The sequence below is a fragment of the Miniopterus schreibersii genome (genome assembly GCF_964146895.1).
Source record: "Miniopterus schreibersii genome assembly, chromosome: 6".
NCBI lineage: Eukaryota > Metazoa > Chordata > Mammalia > Chiroptera > Miniopteridae > Miniopterus > Miniopterus schreibersii.
In genome coordinates, this window is record NC_138107.1 from 47,400,721 (window position 1) to 47,420,846 (window position 20,126).

The window sequence follows — 20,126 nt, forward strand, 5'->3', positions numbered from 1 at the left end:
CATTTAGGCAGATTCAGTCTCATTCCTCACAGAGTTAAGCAGGTTTGATAAGGGTTTCATTTATTAACTTGCCTCTCACTTAATATATATGTAAAAGATTAACAAACAGTCCTAGTCCTAACCTCTTCCTACCATTCAAAAAAAACTAACTAGAACATAACTTGTAAAAAACACAACACAAACAAATTACGAGATACTAAGTCACATTATGGTAAAAAATCCAGGGGAATCAACCAGTACAAACCTGCTTAGCTGTACACAGATAACACTCCCGGTTACAAAAAGTTTCTTTAGTTTAACTAAAATAGAATGCAGTTTTGCCAAGTTCCAGAGATCCCGTAACTTAAACTTTATTTACTTATTTAGTATACTTACAGGTAAGTAAGGAAAAAAGTCCTAGAAAATAATTTTAACAGAACAGCAAACAATTAGGAGTCAGAATGATGCTAAGTGGCGTTAGATAGTTATAATAAATAGAAAAGATGAACCACAAAACACATTAGTTGTCATTTTCCAGTTTCTGTATCTCATCTTGTCCCACTTGTCCTAGGAGAGAGAGAAGTTTGCTGTAGGCTTCCCTGTGTAGGAGAAAAGAAGGCAGATATATTTATTCCCTTCCCCCTACTTTTTATTTAAGTATTTGCAAACTGAGCCTGCCTGGCTGTACACACACACACAATGTGATCAAAGTACTTTGATTCCTTAACAAACTTCAGGACACATGGTTTCTAGGACAAGTGCTACCCCTCAAGAACCACCTCTTCAGGAGCCACAGGCGCACCCACGGTGCTGCACTGTCCTCGGTTGGCTGTAAACCTTTAAGAAAAAAAGCCTTATCTATTTTTTACCAAAAACCTTACTATCTAATTGGGTTGCTCAACCTATTCACTGGGTACACGTGATGTAGTTGATTCAAAGGGCTGATTTGCCACCATGGATTTTATACAAAAACAAGACACGAGGCTCTAAGCCCACTTCCCAGTGAGGAACACTGTTTTGAGCAACAGCAGCACTGGTGAAACATACAGCTTTGTAGGGTGGTCACCCTGAGAAGGACAATGTGTGGACAGTGTGTCACTCACAGCACTAAAACACATTTCAACTCAATACGCCCCAAATTGTTGGCAATGGAAAAATAACCCATTTCTAGAAAACAAACCTAGATTTTTCATGCCCAAAAGAACTTAATCAAATTATCAAGCATACCTTTGTGCCATATTTCTGCCAATGCCATATTTCTGCTCTGAATCCTTCAGAGACTGAGTGAGGGCAGGAATCAAGTGAATGACAACCTGCTGGTCCAATGCTGCTACTGTTTCTAAAATGCTGTAAATCTGATTACTGTATCTCATTCCATAGTCCTGGATAAAATGCCTGAAAGTAAATCAAGTTACTCAGGATTACTTCTGGGGCAATTCCTTGGGCTGGTATCTATATGGTAATCAGTTATAACCATACATAAGATAATTTCATGTAAGATTACCTACAGAATTTAGAATTAAGAGTAAAAAGAATGTAACAGTAAAAAAATGAAGGTCAGAAATGGCTTATTTCCGTGTAAGCTAAGCCCGGGGATTTTTCTGCTATAGTCTAGTCTGTATGATGAAATCTGGGTGGTAAGGATGTGGAAGAGACTAAGAAGAAAACAAGTCTGGCTTCCTAGATTTTTTTTAGTTCTTTATATCTCTAGATAAATGAAACAATATGTCTATGGGGAAAGCTAGTTATTCATAATATATTTTTATATTCTGGAATCAAATGAGACTTTAGACCCACAGGAGGCCTTTATAAATAAGAATTATGGATTTTAACCCTAAAACTTCCACTCTCTCCCCCAAGAAAATAAAGATCATCTTAATAAATTGCACATAACAAACACGCATCCTTTATTCATATAAATCCTTTCTCCCCATTAGGGTTTTATAGTTTTACAAATCCATAATTTATTTCAAGTGCTCACAATGTAAATAAACCATAAACACCTGACAGGGGCCAAGTATGTGATGAGTAGAAAAAGTGAGGAACCAAAGACCCAGCAGAGATAGAGAAAATGCCTCCAAACTGCTTGTTACGGTCACGCTGGCACAGAGGGTGCACAGTAATGGAACTGGTGGCACATGGTGGAAACACTTAAAACCCGGCCTCACAGGAAACGCTGCCTGACAGAAAGCAGGGGACAGGGAAGAGTTCCTCCAGCTCGACAGTTCTTGTGAACGACAGATCTACTCCTACACAGTCGATGCTTCACAAATGAGGTGTCATGAGCCTTCTGGTCAGCAGAACCTAAAGCAAGTAAGGAACCCGTGACGTGCATGTCTACACTGGATCCTCAGTAAGTGTTTAGGAGCTCTGAAGGCCTGTGTGTCATCAGGACCCACATTTCCCACTTTTCCCTCTCAATACATGCAAGGATCTTCCCTACTAAATACACAAGTAATCTGAGGTCAGCTCACTTATCTTTCTCCCTGGCACCTTTATTTTTTAAATAAAACAACACAATGTAACAAAACCACTGCCAAAAATACAATGATTGAAATACTATGAACAAGTAGTAACACATTATGTTTTGGATAATTAGTTATTTAAAAAACATGTTGGCTGTCAAATGGCTGGCAACAGTCTCCTTGCCAGTTGGCACAATTTCCAGTTACCTAAACACTGAAGTCAGCTGGGCGGCAGGTTCTCCTTCTGACCCTGCTTGGCAGGCTTTTACCATGCACTGCAAGTTCTCAGTGGCCAGCCTTTTCACTAGGAGGAAAAATTACAGCATTATATATACACTGTGTCTGAATTGACCATCTGGACCCTCATTTTTATAAACACTCTTGACTTAGAAAAATATGTTGTTTTCTTAAAGTATGTATATGCTTTCCTGTTATTTCTCAAAATGAAATCGTTACGAGGTTTTGTTTTCTTCAAAAGTGTATCTCCCAATCTATCCTCCCTTTTGTTTCAAGAAAATGTAAAAAGCTCATCTATATTTTACAACCTTATACCGAAAAAATACATGTGAAGGTATGTCTTTCTCTTAGAAAAGAGCCCATATTCAAAAACACTGTAACATCCTAACCCTGCAAGCACTGTCACATGCTGACAAAAGACAACCTTTAATAATTCAGCTGATTTACAGACAAGCAGATTAATTATTTAAAATTCACAAGCGTATTCCTCCCACTCACTAACAAATATATACATAGCAAATTAGAATCCAACAACTTGCCTTCACTTAAAATTAGTCAAATACAAATACACACAGACACATACACACGTATCAACTATTTTTGATGCTATCTTCCTTTCAAACAACAAAGTCACAAAAAGGACATCTGTATTTTTAAAATATGTAACCAAATCTTTTTAAATTGTGCACCTGCACATAAAATCTTAAAAATCAAGAAACAATGTAGAAAATTCAACATGTTCCAGATGCTACTAAATTTTTGTTGTTTTTGGCACATTAAATATAAGTAGTTGGGGCAAAAGTGCTTTCTCTAAAACTAAAAAATAAATTTTAGAAAGTGTAACCCATTACAGCAGGAGCAGAAAACACAGGATGCACATGAACTTAAATTAATACTTAGTAGTAACATTTTCCATGGCCTCAGATAGTGGATACAGAAGATACAGCATACTTGTATTTATTGAGAAAATAACTTCTCATGTTAGATACAATACTAAGAACCAATATCACTGGTTCTTCTCAAAATTTGTTTTTTTGAAAAACAAACTCCAAAAATTCTGTGGAAAAAGTACCAGAACATGAAGAAGTGGCCTTCACAGCATATTAATAGTAAGCACTGTTTTTTTAAAATAACAATTTTATTTAGGTATAATTCACATATCAGAAACACCAACCTTTTAAAGTATATAATTAACTGGCTTTTAGTATATTCACAGAGTTACGAAGCCATCACTATTTAACTCACAACAATTTCATCACCTCCCTAAAAACCTTATACCCATTAGCAGGATTCTCTTCTCTTTCTCCCCTGGTGCAGGGCAATCCCTAATCTACTTTCTGCCCCTATGGATTTGACTCTTCTGAAAATTTTATATAAATAGAATTGTATGACATGTCATCTTCTGTGGCTGATTACGCTATAGAATGTATCAGTACTTCCTTTCTTTTGGCAGCCAAACAATATTCTAAAGTATGGGTATACCCTATATTGTTGATGGGCATTGGATTGTTTCCATTTTATCTAGTTTTATATAAAAAAATTGCCATCTTTGTTTATTTAATTGAACTGAGTTGGTTTTTTTTTTCTTTTTAAATAAAACTGGGTAATCTTTTTCATTTTTTAGATTTTTTTACAATTTTATTGCCATATAATTCACATACTGTACATTTCACTCATTTAACATGTCCAAGGGGTTTTAGGATATTCACAGAGTTATATAACCACCACCACAGTCAATTTCAGAATATTTTCTTTACCTTGAAAAGAAGCCCCACCCCCTTTAGCTATCACTCGCTATTCTCTGATACCAACAGTAATCTATTTTCTCTCTATAGATTTAACTATTCTGGGTATTTCATATAAGTGAAATCATATACTATGTGGTCTTTTGTAACTGGCTTCTTTCATTTAGAATGTTTTCAAGGTTCATCCATGTTGTGGCACGTACCAGTACTTCACTCCTTTTTATGGCCAAATAATACTCCATTGTATGAATATGTTACATTTTAAAAATCCATCAGGTGATGAGCAGTCTACCTTTTGGCATAATGAACAACACTGCTATAGACATTAATGTACAAGTTTCTGTGTGGACTATACTTTCATTAATCTTGGGTATATACCTAGAAGTGGCATTGCTAGGTCAAATGGTAACACCATTTGGGAAACTATCAGACTGTTTTCCCAAGTGGCTATACCATTTTACATTCCCAACAGCAGTAAATACAGGTTCTAATTTCTCCACTTTCAAGCCTTGCTCTTATCTGACTTCTTCATCATACCCAACCTAGTATGAAATTGTATCTCACTGTGGTTTTGATTTGCATTTCCCTGATGAATAATGATGTTGAACCATTTGTCTATATTCTTTGGAGAAATGTCTATTTAAATCCTTTGCCTATTTTTTAATTGTTATTTGTCTCTTTATTATTGAGTTATAACAGTTCTTTACATATTGTAGAAAAAAGTTCCTTATATAAATGATTTGCAAATATTTTCTCCCATTCTGTTGGATGTCTTTGCACTTTCTTGATAGCGTCCTTTGAAGCACAAATGGTTTCATTGTAATTAAGTCTAATTTATCTCTCTTGTGGTTCATGCTTTTAGTATCACAAATCCAAGGTCATGAAGATTTACTCCAATGCTTGCTTCTAAGAGTTTTATGGTTTGAGCTCTGATATTTAGGTCTAAATCCATTTTGAGTTAATTTTGGTATATAGTATGAATTGAAGGCACAAGTTTCCCCTTACTAAGTCACTCTGGCACCTTTGTTAAACAGAACCCACAGATACGTGGGTTTATTTCTGGACTCTCTATCCACTGATCTGTCTTTGTGGTACTCTCTTTATGCCAGTACCACGCTGTCATGATTACTGTTGATTTATACTAAGTTTAGAAACTGGAAAGTGTGAGTCTTCCAACTTTCTTCTTTTTCAAGATGGTTTTGGCTATTCTGGGACCTCTGCAATTATATATGAATCACAGAATCAGCTTGTCAATTTCTACAAAGAAGTCTGATGGGATTCTGGTAGGAGATGCACTGAATTTGCAGATCAATTTGGGGAAATAATCTGAACAAACAGAAAAACAACTCTCCCTAGATGCATCACAGAAATAAGGTCATAGAGCAAACTGCTTCCCCCCAAACTGAGCATAGAACAATATGTCAAATTCAGTTTAAACATTTCTACCAATATCAGTTCCAGCAGCAGGTTTCTGATCCTGGTAAGCTGTGATTCTCTTTATTTACCTCTCTCTTCAGTTTTAATTGATCTACTAGCTTTTTGTTCAAAATAATAACAAGTATTTGGTGATCATACCTTACGGATAAGTGAAATGAAGGACAGCAATGTTATAAAGGACAGGAAAATAGGATTGGGAATACTATGTTAAAGGGTACTTGCACTATCATGAAGGAATATAGTGTCATTTGAAAGTGGACTTAGGTTAGTTTAAATATACTACAAATTCTGGGGAAACCACTAAATATCAAAATTTTAAAGGGAGTATAATGTGTTAAGAGAGAAGAGAAAATGGAATCACATAAAGTGCACAATTAAAACCAACAGAGAAGGCAGAAAAAAAAAAAGAATATTAGAACAAGAGCAATGAATAGAAAAGTTACAGATATGGTAGATATTAATCCAACTATATCGATAATCACATTAAATGTCAATGGTCTAAATAAGGTAACTAAATGACTGACAATGGATGAAAAAATAAGGGCCAACTACATGCTGTCTGCAACTGTGTCTACTTTAAACATAAAAGACACAGATAGATTAAAGGGAAGGAGAAATATATACAATGCTAACACAATTAAAAACAAAACTGTAGTAGCTATATTAATTTCAGACAAAGCAGACTTCAGAACAAGTAGGATTATCAGGGATAAAGAAGTGGGTTACATAATAACAAACTGGGAAGGGGAGAACTGCTTCAGTCTGATGAAGGACACCTATGAATATCCTACAGTGGACCTCACTCTTAATGTGAAAGATTAGATTGTAATCATTCCATTACAATAGCATTAAAAACAAACAAATAAATTTAACAAAAGACAAACACAAACTTCTAATCTGAAAAGTACTAAACATTATTGAAAGAAATTAGAGAATATCTAAATAAATAAAAAAACATGCCACCCAGCCAGGCGTGGCTCGGTGGTTGAGCATTGACCTAGGATCCAGGAGATTGAGGTTCGATTCCCGGTCAGGGCACATGCCCAGGCTGTGGGCTTGATAACCCATCGGGGACGTGCAGGAGGCAGCCGATCAAGGACTCTCCTATCATTGATGCTTCTACCTCTCTCTCCCTCTCCCTTCCTCTCTCTGAAATCAGTAAAGATATATTTAAAAACAAACAAATAAAATGCCATTTTCTTGAATTGTAAGAGTTAATATTGCTAAGGTGGTAAAATTCCCCAAATTGATCTGCAAATTCAGTGCAACTCCCACCAGAACCCCAACAGATTTCTTTGTAGAAACTGAGAAGCTGAACTTACAATTCATATGTAATTGATAAGGACCCAGAATAGCCAAAACAATCTTGGGGGTGAAAAAAAAAGTTGGAAGACTCAAATTTCCAATTTCAAAACTTAGTACAAAGCAACAGTAATCATGACAGTGTAGTACTGGCATAAAGATAGATCAATAGAATAGAACTGAGAGTCCAGAAATAAACCCACGTGTACATGGGTTTTGTGGGGTTTTTTGTTTTGTTTTTGACAAAGGTAGCAAGATGATTCAATAAGGTGAGAGTGATGGCTTTCTAGCTCCTTACATGAAGTGAAAACCAAAAATATCCTTCAACTATGACTGTTGAACTATTTCTTCCTTCATGTCTCTCAATTTTTGCTTCCTGTATTTTGGTTCTCTGTTTGTTGCATATATACTTTGTTAAATTTTCCTCATGGACTGACCCTTTTATCATTATAAACAATGTCTTTATCTCTAGGAAGATTATTTGACTTAATGTTTATTTTGTCTGATATTAGTATAGCCACTCCTGCTTTATGTGGCTACAGTTTGCATGAAGTGTCCTTTCCACCTTTTACTTTCAATGTTTTAATCAAAAGTGTTTCCTACAGACAGAATTTAGTTAGATCTTTAAAAAAACTACCCATTCTTATAATCTCTGTCTTTTCATTGGATTGTTCAATCTTTTCACTTTTTGCTACTATCAATAATAGTTGGGTTTACATTAGTCATTTTACACTTTCTTTTCTAAATGTCTTGTTTTTTGTTCCTCTACTATTTTGAAGTCTTTGTCCATTAAATCCAGTGTTTTACTGCTGTCAATGGCAGCTTCCATTGCCCACTTTTTCCTGTTAATGGATCATATTTCTCTGATTCTTTGTAGGTCCTGTAATTTTTTTGTTGAAAACTGAACATTTTTTATTGAAATCTACTTCCTTCTCCCTGCTCCCCAGTGTGAAGCCTCCAAAACTGCTCCTCAGACACTGTAACCTTAGATATGCCCAGTCTCCCTGGAGGACAATGGTTTTGACAGTGCTCTCTCTGACTGTCCCTTCCCATGTTGACACCAGCTGTTAAGCTCCACTAATTGCTGACTGATTATGCTATTATTTTTTATAATGCCCTGGGGCATTAATGGCTTTATAGACTGATCTAATCAAGTTCAGGCACTTTTAAAAGGATGAAACGCTGAAATCAGCCTCTGAGATTTGTTCTGACCCAAGGGCTCTAACCAGCTGTCTCTTTCACCAATTCTCTCACCAAACTAGCTGGCCTACAGATGATCTGATAGCTCCAGTGATTCTATATTCTCCCTCTAGGGCCTGTTTTTGACAGTACCCTTAGGCTTGAACTTTTTCACACTGTGTGCAAATGAAATCAGCTCTTTTGGGAGGGATTCAAGAGTTGCAGGCAAAATCTCAGAAGCGTGGTTCTGGCTCTGGCTCTGGTGAAAGGGACAATGGGGCCCACCACTTTCTGAGCAACACTCCACTTTAGGAGCTCAGTGCTTGTGGAAGGAGGGCCACCTGCCCCAGATCCCCTCAGCTTGCTTCTGTTGGCATGGAACACCCCCATCTCTAAGCTGCGGCAGGAATGGCTGGCACCCCCGTATTCTCAAGAGTGTCACACTAAATGTACTGCAACAATCCCAAGAGTGGGAGTTAAGCAGAATGGAGTCCCCACTTATTAGCCACACTTGCCTGAAATGTAACATTAGCATCAGGTAGCTTGGGGCCACCATGAGAAATGTTGGTAGCCTGCCTACTACAGGATCCTACCAAAAGCTCGGGAGAGAGAGAGCCCTATATTGGATTTGCCAGACTGGAGTAGAGTTTCTGTCTTCCTGTGTTGGGAGAAAAGAAGGAAGTGGTCTTGGTATCACAGGTTCTTGCTATTTTTACCAAGTTTTAGTAGATTTTCTTAAATGTTTCTCCACTTGCTGTCTATCCTTATGGCTATTTCTAGAGACTTTAATGCTTTTATTAAAGTAATTTTCACTAGTTCTGCTGGAGAGCAGGTTGGCAGAGCTCCTTACACTGACATGCAAGAAGTGGAACTCGTTCAGCTCTGTAGAGGGTTGAGAGTGTACATGTGATTAAAATACTCGAGCATAGACCAGGGAGTGGACTTGCTGAGTTATTTGGTAATAGTTATTATTGTACAAATTGTCCTTTTAAACATTGAGACAACGAGGAGAGCTGGAATTTTCTTGGAGCCAAGTACTCAAATCTGGGTTTACTGTAGCTCCTTCAAGGTTACAGAGAGTAACGTGGAGCAGGAGAATTCTATACTCCATCTATGCTGAACATGGGAAGCACTCACTAGCCAGTGTAGACCCGAGAAGAAAGATTCATTTGATGTGAACCTCAAGAAGGAACTTAACTGCTCAGATGAACTTCCCAGGGTCAACCAAGGCCCAAATTTTATAGTAAGAGTCTAGCACCTATTTGCTGCCAGGGCTCCTCACATCCTCTGTGTACCAGGAAGAACCTCAGACTGAACCCTTGGCTTCCTGCACTGTGTCCTGCTTGTTTTATGCTGCTTGTGTCAACCACCTCAGAAAAACCTGGTTTCGTCTTTCTACCAATGAACAGAGACCGGTCCTGTCCGATCAGAACTGCGTAACTTGAAAACCTCATTTGCATAAAGTTGGGAGCCTGGGTGGGAACTTTATAAAATATGGCCTACACTTTGTCTTAGTGGAGCACAATTTAGGTTGATACTTGAATCTGTGCCTGCCAGACTATAGTTCCTTTTACTCATATAAATACTTTTTTAAAATTATGTATTACAAGTCTAAAATTAATTTTGGTTTACACTAGATATAAGAGACAAATTCACCTTCCAAACCCTGATCTCCTTCATAATACATATTACTATCATCAAAATAACAGTCTAGCTAAAATTTTATACTATTTACTTTGTCTCAAGAAATTTTGTATTACACAATACAAGCTTTCACTGAGATTACGGTATGCTTAAGTTTTCAATGAGGGCAAAATTTCTCAAGAAAAGTCTGAGGTCCACCTGAGTATTCTTCAGTGAAGGGATGTTACTATGAAGTAAGGGTACTCTAAATTAACAGAACAGAACATTTTCCCAAAACCAAGCTTGGGAGCAGAAAGAACATTTTAAGTTATTAAAATGAGGATTAAACCAACTTATGCATAAAATTTTTGAGATAAAACAGAGCATTTCAAAGGGGTGTCTTTTTAGCTACCACTTTGGGCACTGCCCAGATTCCTGAGGACACATACTATCCTCACTCAGCACAGCAGTTACAGAACTCAGGTAGAAGCACTGGAGAAGCCCTGCCCTGAACAATCGCATTATAATGATAAATACACACACACAGAGCATCCTATTTACATTTTTTAAATTCCTTGATGATAGAGCTCTGGCTACTTTTCTGCATATTCCTAATAAGCTTATTAAAGCATGCTACTCACAGTGGGAATCAAATAAATGATGTTTTAAATAAGAGATCACCTGGCAGTAGGGCTAAGGAGACTGAAAACAGAAGGAACAGGATCACAAGATCCTTACAGGTTTACCCAAGAAATCAGCTTAGATGTTCTAGCAGGAACCCGAGTAGAGGGAACTATGCTGACTTCTAACAACTTATTATTTAACAAGGTGCATTTAATACTGGAGTGGGATTGAACAAATAGTCTTTAAGAGCTTAAGAAGTCTAATCAGAGAAAGTAGCACTTAATTATTTGCCTTGGAAAAAACTAAACTAAACTAGACTGAAACATGTCAGTTTTTAACGATTTTATCATGTTCAACCTCAGCTATTGGCTAGAGTTTGTTCTTTAGCCATGATATATACAAACCAACATAAAATCAACAAATACTTTTGTAACTATCAATTTAACTGATAGAAAAGAGTACTTCTTAATCTGTGAACAGAAAAGTATAACAGACACAAACTGAAACTCACCTTGGGCTTCACTGACCAATACCAAACATTTTAAGACTCCAGGGAGGAGGAGTTCAACCTCAGAAGCATCTATGCTAGTTTCTTTGGTGAGCTGGATAATGAAAGCCAGAATGGGTGCTAAGCGTGGAGGGAAGAAGGACTGTTTACTCTCAAGGTAGGATTTCCTGAAAAGAAGCACAATTTTGTTTTTTCTTCTGTTCAAAGTTTCAAGTGAGCAGAATCAAATGATACACACTTTATAGATAATGGCAAATTTTAGTCCCCCCTCCCTCCTAAAATAATAAAGCACAATTTCTAAAACGTATGTATATTTTACCACGCTGTTTTCAAACAGAACATGAGAGACAACGAGTGCACATTTTTCTGGTGTTGGGAAAGGGCCAAAGCTGAATATAGACACGAGCTAAATTTAAAGCAACCTGGTCTTAAAATACACTAAATCAAAATCCAAATAAAAATTTAACTGTTAATATGTCTTTTCCTTTTTAATATAATAAGCCTGATCCATCAGCTCCTCAATGATGCAGCATTTTCTGTAATGTCAAATTTACATAAAGAAATCTCTCCTCACATTTATTTATTTAGGGATTTGGGAGGAGTACCCCGCCCAAATTCAATAAGAAGACTGTCCTAGGAATTAGCGTTACTCTAGCTTTACCTCTTTCGGTCCCTTTGGAAGTAAAAGAATTGGAGGGGTTATTTAAGATTTAATATATTCTCTCAAAGCAGGGCAAATTTTAGCATCAGAACTCATCCAAGATCATCAAGGTAATTTATCTGACTCATTTTTGTATCTCTCCTCTTAGAACAGGTTTTGGCTTATGACAGATGTCCAGTGAACATCTGTTAGGTGAATAAATGAAGGTGGGATCATTCAATTTCTAAAGAGTCTAGACAATATGGAAAATTGTCAAATGCCGCTAAATCTAAGCTAGTCATCCATATATATTTGCAAAGCAATAATAATTTGCCAAAGTGAGGCATAGAAATCGCCAAGAATTGTAAACTTAGTAAGGGCAAGAACTATGTCTTCATCATCATTTCTATTCCATACAGTGGCTTCCAACAACTATTACATATTAGAAGGTTCATTCATTCTCTGAGGACAAAGGCTTTGTCTTTTTTGTTCACTGCTAAATTCCTAGTGCCTAGAACAGACATTTATTGGGTACCTACCGTGTGCCAGGTACAAATCTGAGACAAAAATGTAAAGTTAAGTAAAATATGATATCTGAAAGCAAGGGGCTCAGTGTCCAGTGAAAAAGCTGGACAAGAAAAAAGACTATCATGATACAGTGTGATAGGTGCTTTGAATAATAAGCTCAGAGTTCTCAGGAATTCAGAGGAAGGAAACCTTAACTAAGACTGGGAACTGCAGGAGTAGAGAAGCATGAAATGGAGGAAAGCATAGGAGCCAATCTCTATTGCTTTCCTGAGTATTTTAAAAAGAAAAAGGAATTGTTACATTTTGGAGTCAACTAGAAATCATGAGAAAGCAGCCAGGATTTTCAACACTGGGCTTTAAAAACATTTTATGACCTTAAGGATTTAATTTCAGCATTTGTCACTGGGTTTGTACTAAAACTACTTATACAGTGTCTTACACACAGTGGTAAAGTACTACCATCTTGATAAGAATTCAGATACAAGTAAGGCACAGATATGACAATTTGGAGAACTGAAACATACAGAGCATATGACTTCAGAAGGAGAGCAGCATCATGCCACACTGACACGTTAGGTGCAGGTCTTACAATGTCTGGGTGGGATTTAGTCCAGATGAATCGCATTTTAATGGAGACAATGCTGTAATGTAGGGAATTATAAAGCACTTTGGAGGGGCGATAATAAACCAATCTCATAAGGTTTGAATAAGGTGCCATGGGAAAGTTAAGTGACAGATCATGGAGTTTATTCCAAAGGTAAAAAAAAAAAAAAAAAGAGCAAATGAAGGTCTGGGGGCAGGAAAGTGTCGTAATGGAACAGTAGTTCAGGAAAAGTAACCTAGAGGAATTATTTAGGCTGCACTGGAAGAAAAGACAAGATAGTGAAAGTAGTTAGGCGACTCTGGCAATCACCAAGGTATAAGGAAAAAATCATTTGCCAGAGGATGGCAAAAGGGAGGGAACAAACTATAAAGCTTCTAAACCTGAGTAACAGAACACTAGGAACACACACATACACATGCACACACACACAATGGTTGGAAGGCAGAACAGATTTTAGACATGGAATCTGTAAAAAGGTGATGGATAATATCAGGTCATTAGAACTATCAGGTCATTAAAAAGAGAAAAAAATACTGGACAAGCCTATAGCAGCACAGCATCTTAAAGTTTAAAAACTGATTTCATCTGAAGCTAAATACTCTATGGAGACAAAGAAAAGATAATTTCTATTATTGAATCTTCTAATGTTGCAGTTAGTTAAAAGGTATGGAGTTCAGCACAAAACCTCAGACATTTCATTTATTTGTCTGCCTAATAATAAAACTGAGTTGTTGCCCTGGCTGGTCTGACTCAGTGGTTAGAGCAACAGCCTGCAGATCGAAGGGTAACGGGTTAGATTCTCGGTCCAGGACACATACCCTGGTTGTAGGCTCTCCCCACCCCAGTCAGGGTGCGTGTGGGAGGCAACCAATCGATGTGTCTCTCTCACATCCATGTTTCTCTCTCTCTCTCCAGCCTCCTCCCTTCCTTCCACTTTCTCTAAAAAGCAATGAAGCCTGGCCTGTGTGGCTCAGTGGTTGATCAAACCAGGAGGTCACGGTTTGATTTCCAGTCAGGGCACATGCCTGGGTTGTGGGCTCCATCCCCAGTAGGGGGCGTGCAGGGGGCAGTCAATGAATGATTTTCTCTCATCATTGACGTTTCTCTCTCTCCCTCCCTCTGACATCCTCTCTCTGAAATCAATAAAAACATAATACATATATTTTTTAGAAATGTAAAAATAAGTAAATAAATAAAAAGCAATGAAAAAAATATTCTCTGCTGAGGATTAAAAATAAATAAAATTTTTTCTAAACTACCAGTATTTTAAGGGAAGCCAGTAGTTCTGAAATGCTTTGCTACTTTTTAAAAAAAATTAATAAATTGTAAATACCACTTATTTTTAATATTTAGAGATACCTTATGACTTGTACAATGCATTTCTTTAGAGATGACATCTGTGCAAGAGTGGCCGAGTTTCTCAATGCCAACAAAATAGGATGTTGTTCAAGATCTAAAACATGTGGTGAAGCTGGAAGAAACCGCCCAATATACTGCTCAATAACACTCCTCAGCAACTGATTCAAATAGGCATTTGGATTTTGAGACTGACAACACACGATACACATTCCCTACGGGAGGGAAAAAACAAAACAGATATATTAAAAGGCAAAGTTAAAAAAAATTTTGGGGAACTTACTAATTTAGTCACCAGCATTAATACTCATGTCACAATTTGTAACTTATCACAATTAAGAAGAACATTGGCCACTATCAACAGATAATGTTTATATGAAGTTCAGGGAGTTGCTAAGCTTGGTAACCCCCATGCTGTGGTATCTAACCACGTACTTGTCTTTGGGGCACAAAGGAAGCAGGAGAGAAGTGTAGGAAGACCAAGGAAGCTTCCTTCTTCCTCTCATCCTCAGAAAACTTGACCACCACCCTCATCAACTGCATATATATGTATTTACCAAGTTATAAGATGTATTTTAGGTCAGTTTTTTGCATGTAGGGCACTGATCATTTACAGTTATCTGAGTGAGACAAAACTTATGCTAAAAATCTTCCATTTCAAAGAAGGTGATAATTTTTTTAATTAACAAAAGGAGAGAAATGCAGAAGATTATGACTCAGAATAATGACAATTTATTTCGAAGGTTTGCATTTGTCAGTCACTGTATCACGTGGTTTACATTCATTATTTCATTTAAATTAATCAAAAACCATTGAGTTAGTATTACCGTAGCTCCAATTTTATAGCTGAGGAAGCTGAAGTTTAGGCGTTAAGAGCTTGATCAAGGTTACACAGCTCAATGTCATATTGCATGCCTGCTGATTTAATCCCTTCCCTTTTCATAGAAGTTAACAAAATACTTTCATATGGATTACAGTATTTGACACTTACAAACACAATTAAACCAATACCCTCATAAACAGAAATATTTTCTGCCAATATTATTAAATATTCTCTATTACTAAATATAATCACCAACACAACAACAAATTATGATACAAAAGTTCATTTATAATTTGGTACTTTGTGATTCACAATGTGTTTTCCCCAAGAAATAATTAAAATTATTTATGTTTACATTTTAGCTATAAATATTTACCCAATAAGAAATTTCGAAAGGTTAGTTGTAATGAAAAATAGCATAGAGCTGTTAAAAAAAACAGCAATTAAAAAAACATTTTTTAAACAATAATGGCCACCTCTCTACCCCATTTCTTCAATGCTTTGTTTAAGGAAAAGCAGATTAAGTCAGAAGATGAAGTGATAAATGGATATGTTTCGAAAAGTCTGAAGAGAGCTGGGCGCCTTTAAGAATTTAAAGATATAGCTCCAACAAGTCAATTCACCAAATGAATAATTCACCAAATTTTTCAACGTATAACTCTGGAAGTTTATAAGGATTATATTCAATGTACACGTTTGGTTGAAGGGGGCCACATGGCAACAGCACACTAGACTCTCCTGCAGCCCCTCCCGTCCCCTCTGGATTGGCAGTGCTTTATCTTGCCAGCAGACACGCCAAACTTTGCTTTAAATGCTATTATGAATACAAAATTAAAGAGTCAACTTAAAATGTCTTAGAAATCATAAAAATCTGTTTAAAAAATCCATCTGTGGAAGAGACTGCTTATTACCTAATCAAAATCCATTCTTCCCTCCCTGCTCAGCTTCCCTTGCTAGAGCCCAAATTAAGAAGCACTTACCTCTATTATCAGGCACTAATGAATAACAAAGTATACCTCCAGCCCAGTCCTTTCTTCCTAAGACAGATCAATACTTCCAAGTGCCTGCTGAACACCATTACCTAGATATTCCCAGCACCTCAAGCTGAAGCTGTTCAGAATTTCTTGCCTTCACTCTTTTATCTCCACAATATCCCATTTCAGTTAGTAGCACTGCTACCTACATAAGCAGCCACCCTGGAACCTAGAAAGTATTCTATTTTTTCTGTTGCTCCACAACAGTCACTCTAGCAAGTCTTGCTGACTGAAGCTCCTAAATGTTTTGAAATTTACTGTGAGCTCTATACCCACTGCCTTAGTTCAAAACCTTCAGATAATGAACTACTTACTGCCTTCTAAGTCTCCAATCTAAGCTCTACACCAACTATCTTGGATAGTCACCAGAATCACCTTTCTAAAATGTAAATATATCACTCCCACTTTTCCACTCAAAATCCATCAACAGTCCCCAAGTAAAAGAACAAATCCAAACTTTTTAGGATAGCATATAAAACCCCATTATGTGGCTCCTCCCATATGAGTCTCCAGCCACTACAGAATTATTTGCTTTTCCCCAGTGCGTCCTATTCTTACAAAAAGCATGCCCTTCCCATGCTGTTCCCTCTCACAGGAGTAGAACTTCAACTCCTACCCACGCTGCTCTTTGACAAACAAAATCCTGTACAGTGTCTTCTCTCACATCTCCCCATCCCAGTCAGGGTGACAGACAGATGAGGCCCCTCAGAAAACTGTGGAGCACATTACTGTAAGTGTCTAGGCTAGTCAGCCTCCTCCCGAACTTTAAGCTTCCCGAGGGTGGAGATTTTGTCTTTTCCATCTTTGTTTTCAGAGCCAAACAAGAAAGGAATGAGAAAAGTGCTAAATGGAAGTGCCACATGTACACACATACATTGAGATGACAATGCAGGGTTTTTAAATCTGCAGTTAGTAAGCTGTTTTAAGGTAAAGTTTCAAATGTTTTTAAGTTTTAAGCAGCCACATTTACTGTACCTGGAGATAGAAAGGCAGGCTCTTCTGAATTGCAGTCAACATAGGCGCAGGCAGCTCCTTCTCTTGCTGTAGCACCGAATGTGGCAGCAGTAAACAATCTATGATCCGGAACAGCAAGTTTTGGGCTTTAGAGGTGGCAAAGATCTGTGCCCATGATTTAACAAGAATTCCTAACAGAGAAGAGCATCACAGCAGTAATGGTTATCTTCTAACTAGAAATTTTGTCATTCCACTAAAAAAATTATATTTAAAGCACGTAGGAGCAAGTTAAAATAGGGACTAGGAAGAAACATTTATTATGAGTCAAAAAACCTTGTAAAGCTATGTATTTTACTATAGACAAATTTCTGTCAGAGTTCTGGGCCAAAAAAACATATATTTCCTGAGCAACTGATATTTAATACATAAATACATACACACACAATGTGATCTGGTTATACATTATGTGTATATATAAACTGAACGTTGCAATTAATAAGATTTCTCTTTGCTTTGGCTGCTAGGAAACTCAGAGGCAAATATAACTCAACTATGAGAACACTGTGAGATCACACACTATACTTTTATGTGTATACTTACTTTCCCCTGGGCTTCATCATGCACTCCACAGTTATTTTTTTGATACATATAATTTTATATGCTGTCTCAACTCAGTTTGCAACAAGAAGACATATAACTACATTAAATTGTTAAAATAGGAAAAAAGGATTAGCTATAACACCTTGAAGCAACCATTTAACCTCCTTGAACTTCAGTTTTTATAACTTTCAGTTGTTTAACATAAACAAATAGTGAGTTTAAATTTTAATTCTGAAAGGAGAAACAGACTTCTTTACTTCATGAAATATAGTATGGGTTCCTTAATGCTGGGAGTCTGTCAGTTGCTACATTTGAAAGTAGTAAAGCATAACAAATGAGTAGCCTTTGTTTAATAAAGTAATTAAAAGCAGATTTATAATTCCCATTAGAGTATATTACTGCTATTGAGGTTTCCCTTTACTAAAAAAAAAAAGAAAAAAAAGAATTTAAAAGGAGATCATTAAGTGCTTGTCCAGATAGCAGAGTGGTTTATGCACTAAATAAACTTTTATATTTTATCTTAGAAAGCAAAAATGGTGATATAATTCATAAAACAAAAGTTTGAAATTCAAGCTCTGAAGGAACACAAAAATATGCTTATAGCAGAGTATAATGTCGTTAAAAAAAAAAACTCCAACCAATAATCACTTCTAAGAACAACAAACAGCAACATTAATCTTCTGTTGTAAAAGGAAATACAATAATCAATCATAAAGAAACACAATGCTCACTGAGCAATATTTTAAATAATGCTGGCTTGCTCCTCATTTTTCCAGTAGGTGGAAAACTTGAGAATGACAAGCAATGTAAGAAGAATTCACATTCTAACGAACATTAATATACCCGTAAGAGGAACTGCCATCATCAACGACATTTCAAATGATTCATATCACTCTTAGGTGTCACCCAGGTATTAACTTATAAAGAGCAAGAACCTTCCAACCAAAAATGCATCATCAGCCCTTCTATTTCATCTTCTGCAATGGTTAAAATGCTTTCTGAAGACCTTAAGTTTTATGAGTTCACTGAAGGCAGAGGTGATACATTTGTTTTACTGCTGCAACAGACCCCTACATTTTTTAAGTTTCAGCGAAGAACATTTCAATGTGTGTGATAGTAAAACTGTAAAAGAACACATTTTTTAAGTAAAACACTTTTGGGAAAGTTTAAATACATAGCGTAGCTTTGTAAAAAAAACCTCGTCATTTTCTTGGCTTATAAAAATATTACTTATTTCCTGATGAAGCTGAAAATACAGAAAAGTTGTAGGGAACATACTCCCACAACTGAAAGAGAGCTGCACTGCAGGAGTCCTTATGTATTTACTTATTTTCTACTCTGTGAATGTATTATGTCTTAAAAAAAGTAAAATGGGATCATTAAAATACATTTTTAAAATGTATAGTTAGAAAGTAACTTTGCTAATTTAGGAACATTAAAAAATACATTATGTACTATTAGCTAGGTTTATAAAATTAAATTCCAGAAATAGTACATATGCCATCCCCAGTTCCCAATCCAGTGCCTGATACACACAAAGCAAATTGCTCTTATTTGTGCAAAATACAATATGACAATGGGAATAAAAAGTTCAAAAATATACCCAATACCATGAGTAAGTTTAAAATTTAGTAGGGGCATGCTAAATACATAAATAATTATAATAAATGGCAAGCTACAAAAAATGTCATGAGGAGGACAGATGAAGAACAAGCAGGGAGACCAGGTCTACTTGGGAGTGCAGGAAAGGTGGAACACTTGGGCTGGGTACTGAAGGGACACGGGTAGAATTTCAATTACAAAGACAAAAGGGGAAGAATGACCAACGAGAGGATGATCAGAAGGAAAGGCATGGAAACAAAAAATTAAAATATATAGCCCGGCCGGGCGTGACTCAGCGGTTGAGCGTCGGCCTAGGATCCAGGCGATCAGGCTTCGATTCCCTGTCAGGGCACATGCCCGGTTGCGGGCTTGATCAATGACTCTCTCCTCATTGATGTTTCTGTCTCTCTCTCTCCCTCTCCTTTCCTCTCTCTGAAATCAATAAAGATATATCTAAAAAAATAAAAAATAAAAAAATATATATATAAAGAATGTGAAAAACAAAACACAAAAACAAGATATATAAAGAAGAAAGTTGAAGATATTACTGTTGGATCAATTCTCCTTTCTCAGAAATCACTGAGTTACAATTAAGACCCCAGAGGCTTTAATCTGAAGTGTGATTTCATCAAAAGTTTGCACCTTGCCGGTAAACGGCAGTGGTATTCCCAGTTAGGAACTGCCAAGGTAAAGCACAAAATTTCAGTGATTCATTCTCTTCCCTGTGGATATGACATGCTAGCCCTGCATACTTAAAACAGGTTTGAACTCTCAAAAGTTTATACTGGCTCTTTCTCCATTTTGTTCTAAACATTTTAAGTACCCAAGACAGTAAATTATCTGTTCCTAACATCTAATAAATTAAAAGGGAGACACTGTAGCAGTA

At 36.6% G+C, this 20,126-nt stretch overlaps 1 protein-coding gene across 3 annotated transcripts in view; it reads right to left on the reverse strand.

The window, feature by feature from the left end:
* Positions 1 to 327: 327 nt before the first annotated feature.
* MMS22L (MMS22 like, DNA repair protein) overlaps positions 328 to 20,126 on the reverse strand; it is a 99,292-nt gene continuing 79,493 nt past the window's right edge. Inside the window, exons 20-25 of one of the 3 annotated variants that reach the window (XM_081140542.1) lie at positions 17,060 to 17,157; positions 14,231 to 14,442; positions 11,103 to 11,266; positions 2,652 to 2,748; positions 1,207 to 1,374; positions 328 to 578 (exon numbers count right to left, since the gene is read on the reverse strand). In XM_081140542.1, coding sequence (XP_080996668.1) covers positions 500 to 578; positions 1,207 to 1,374; positions 2,652 to 2,748; positions 11,103 to 11,266; positions 14,231 to 14,442; positions 17,060 to 17,157 — 818 coding nt within the window. In that variant the 3' untranslated portion in view covers positions 328 to 499. Of the gene's footprint in view, positions 579 to 1,206; positions 1,375 to 2,651; positions 2,749 to 11,102; positions 11,267 to 14,230; positions 14,443 to 17,059; positions 17,230 to 20,126 lie in introns of those variants that run through there. The other 2 variants (XM_081140541.1, XR_013999035.1) reach the window with 2 other exon arrangements.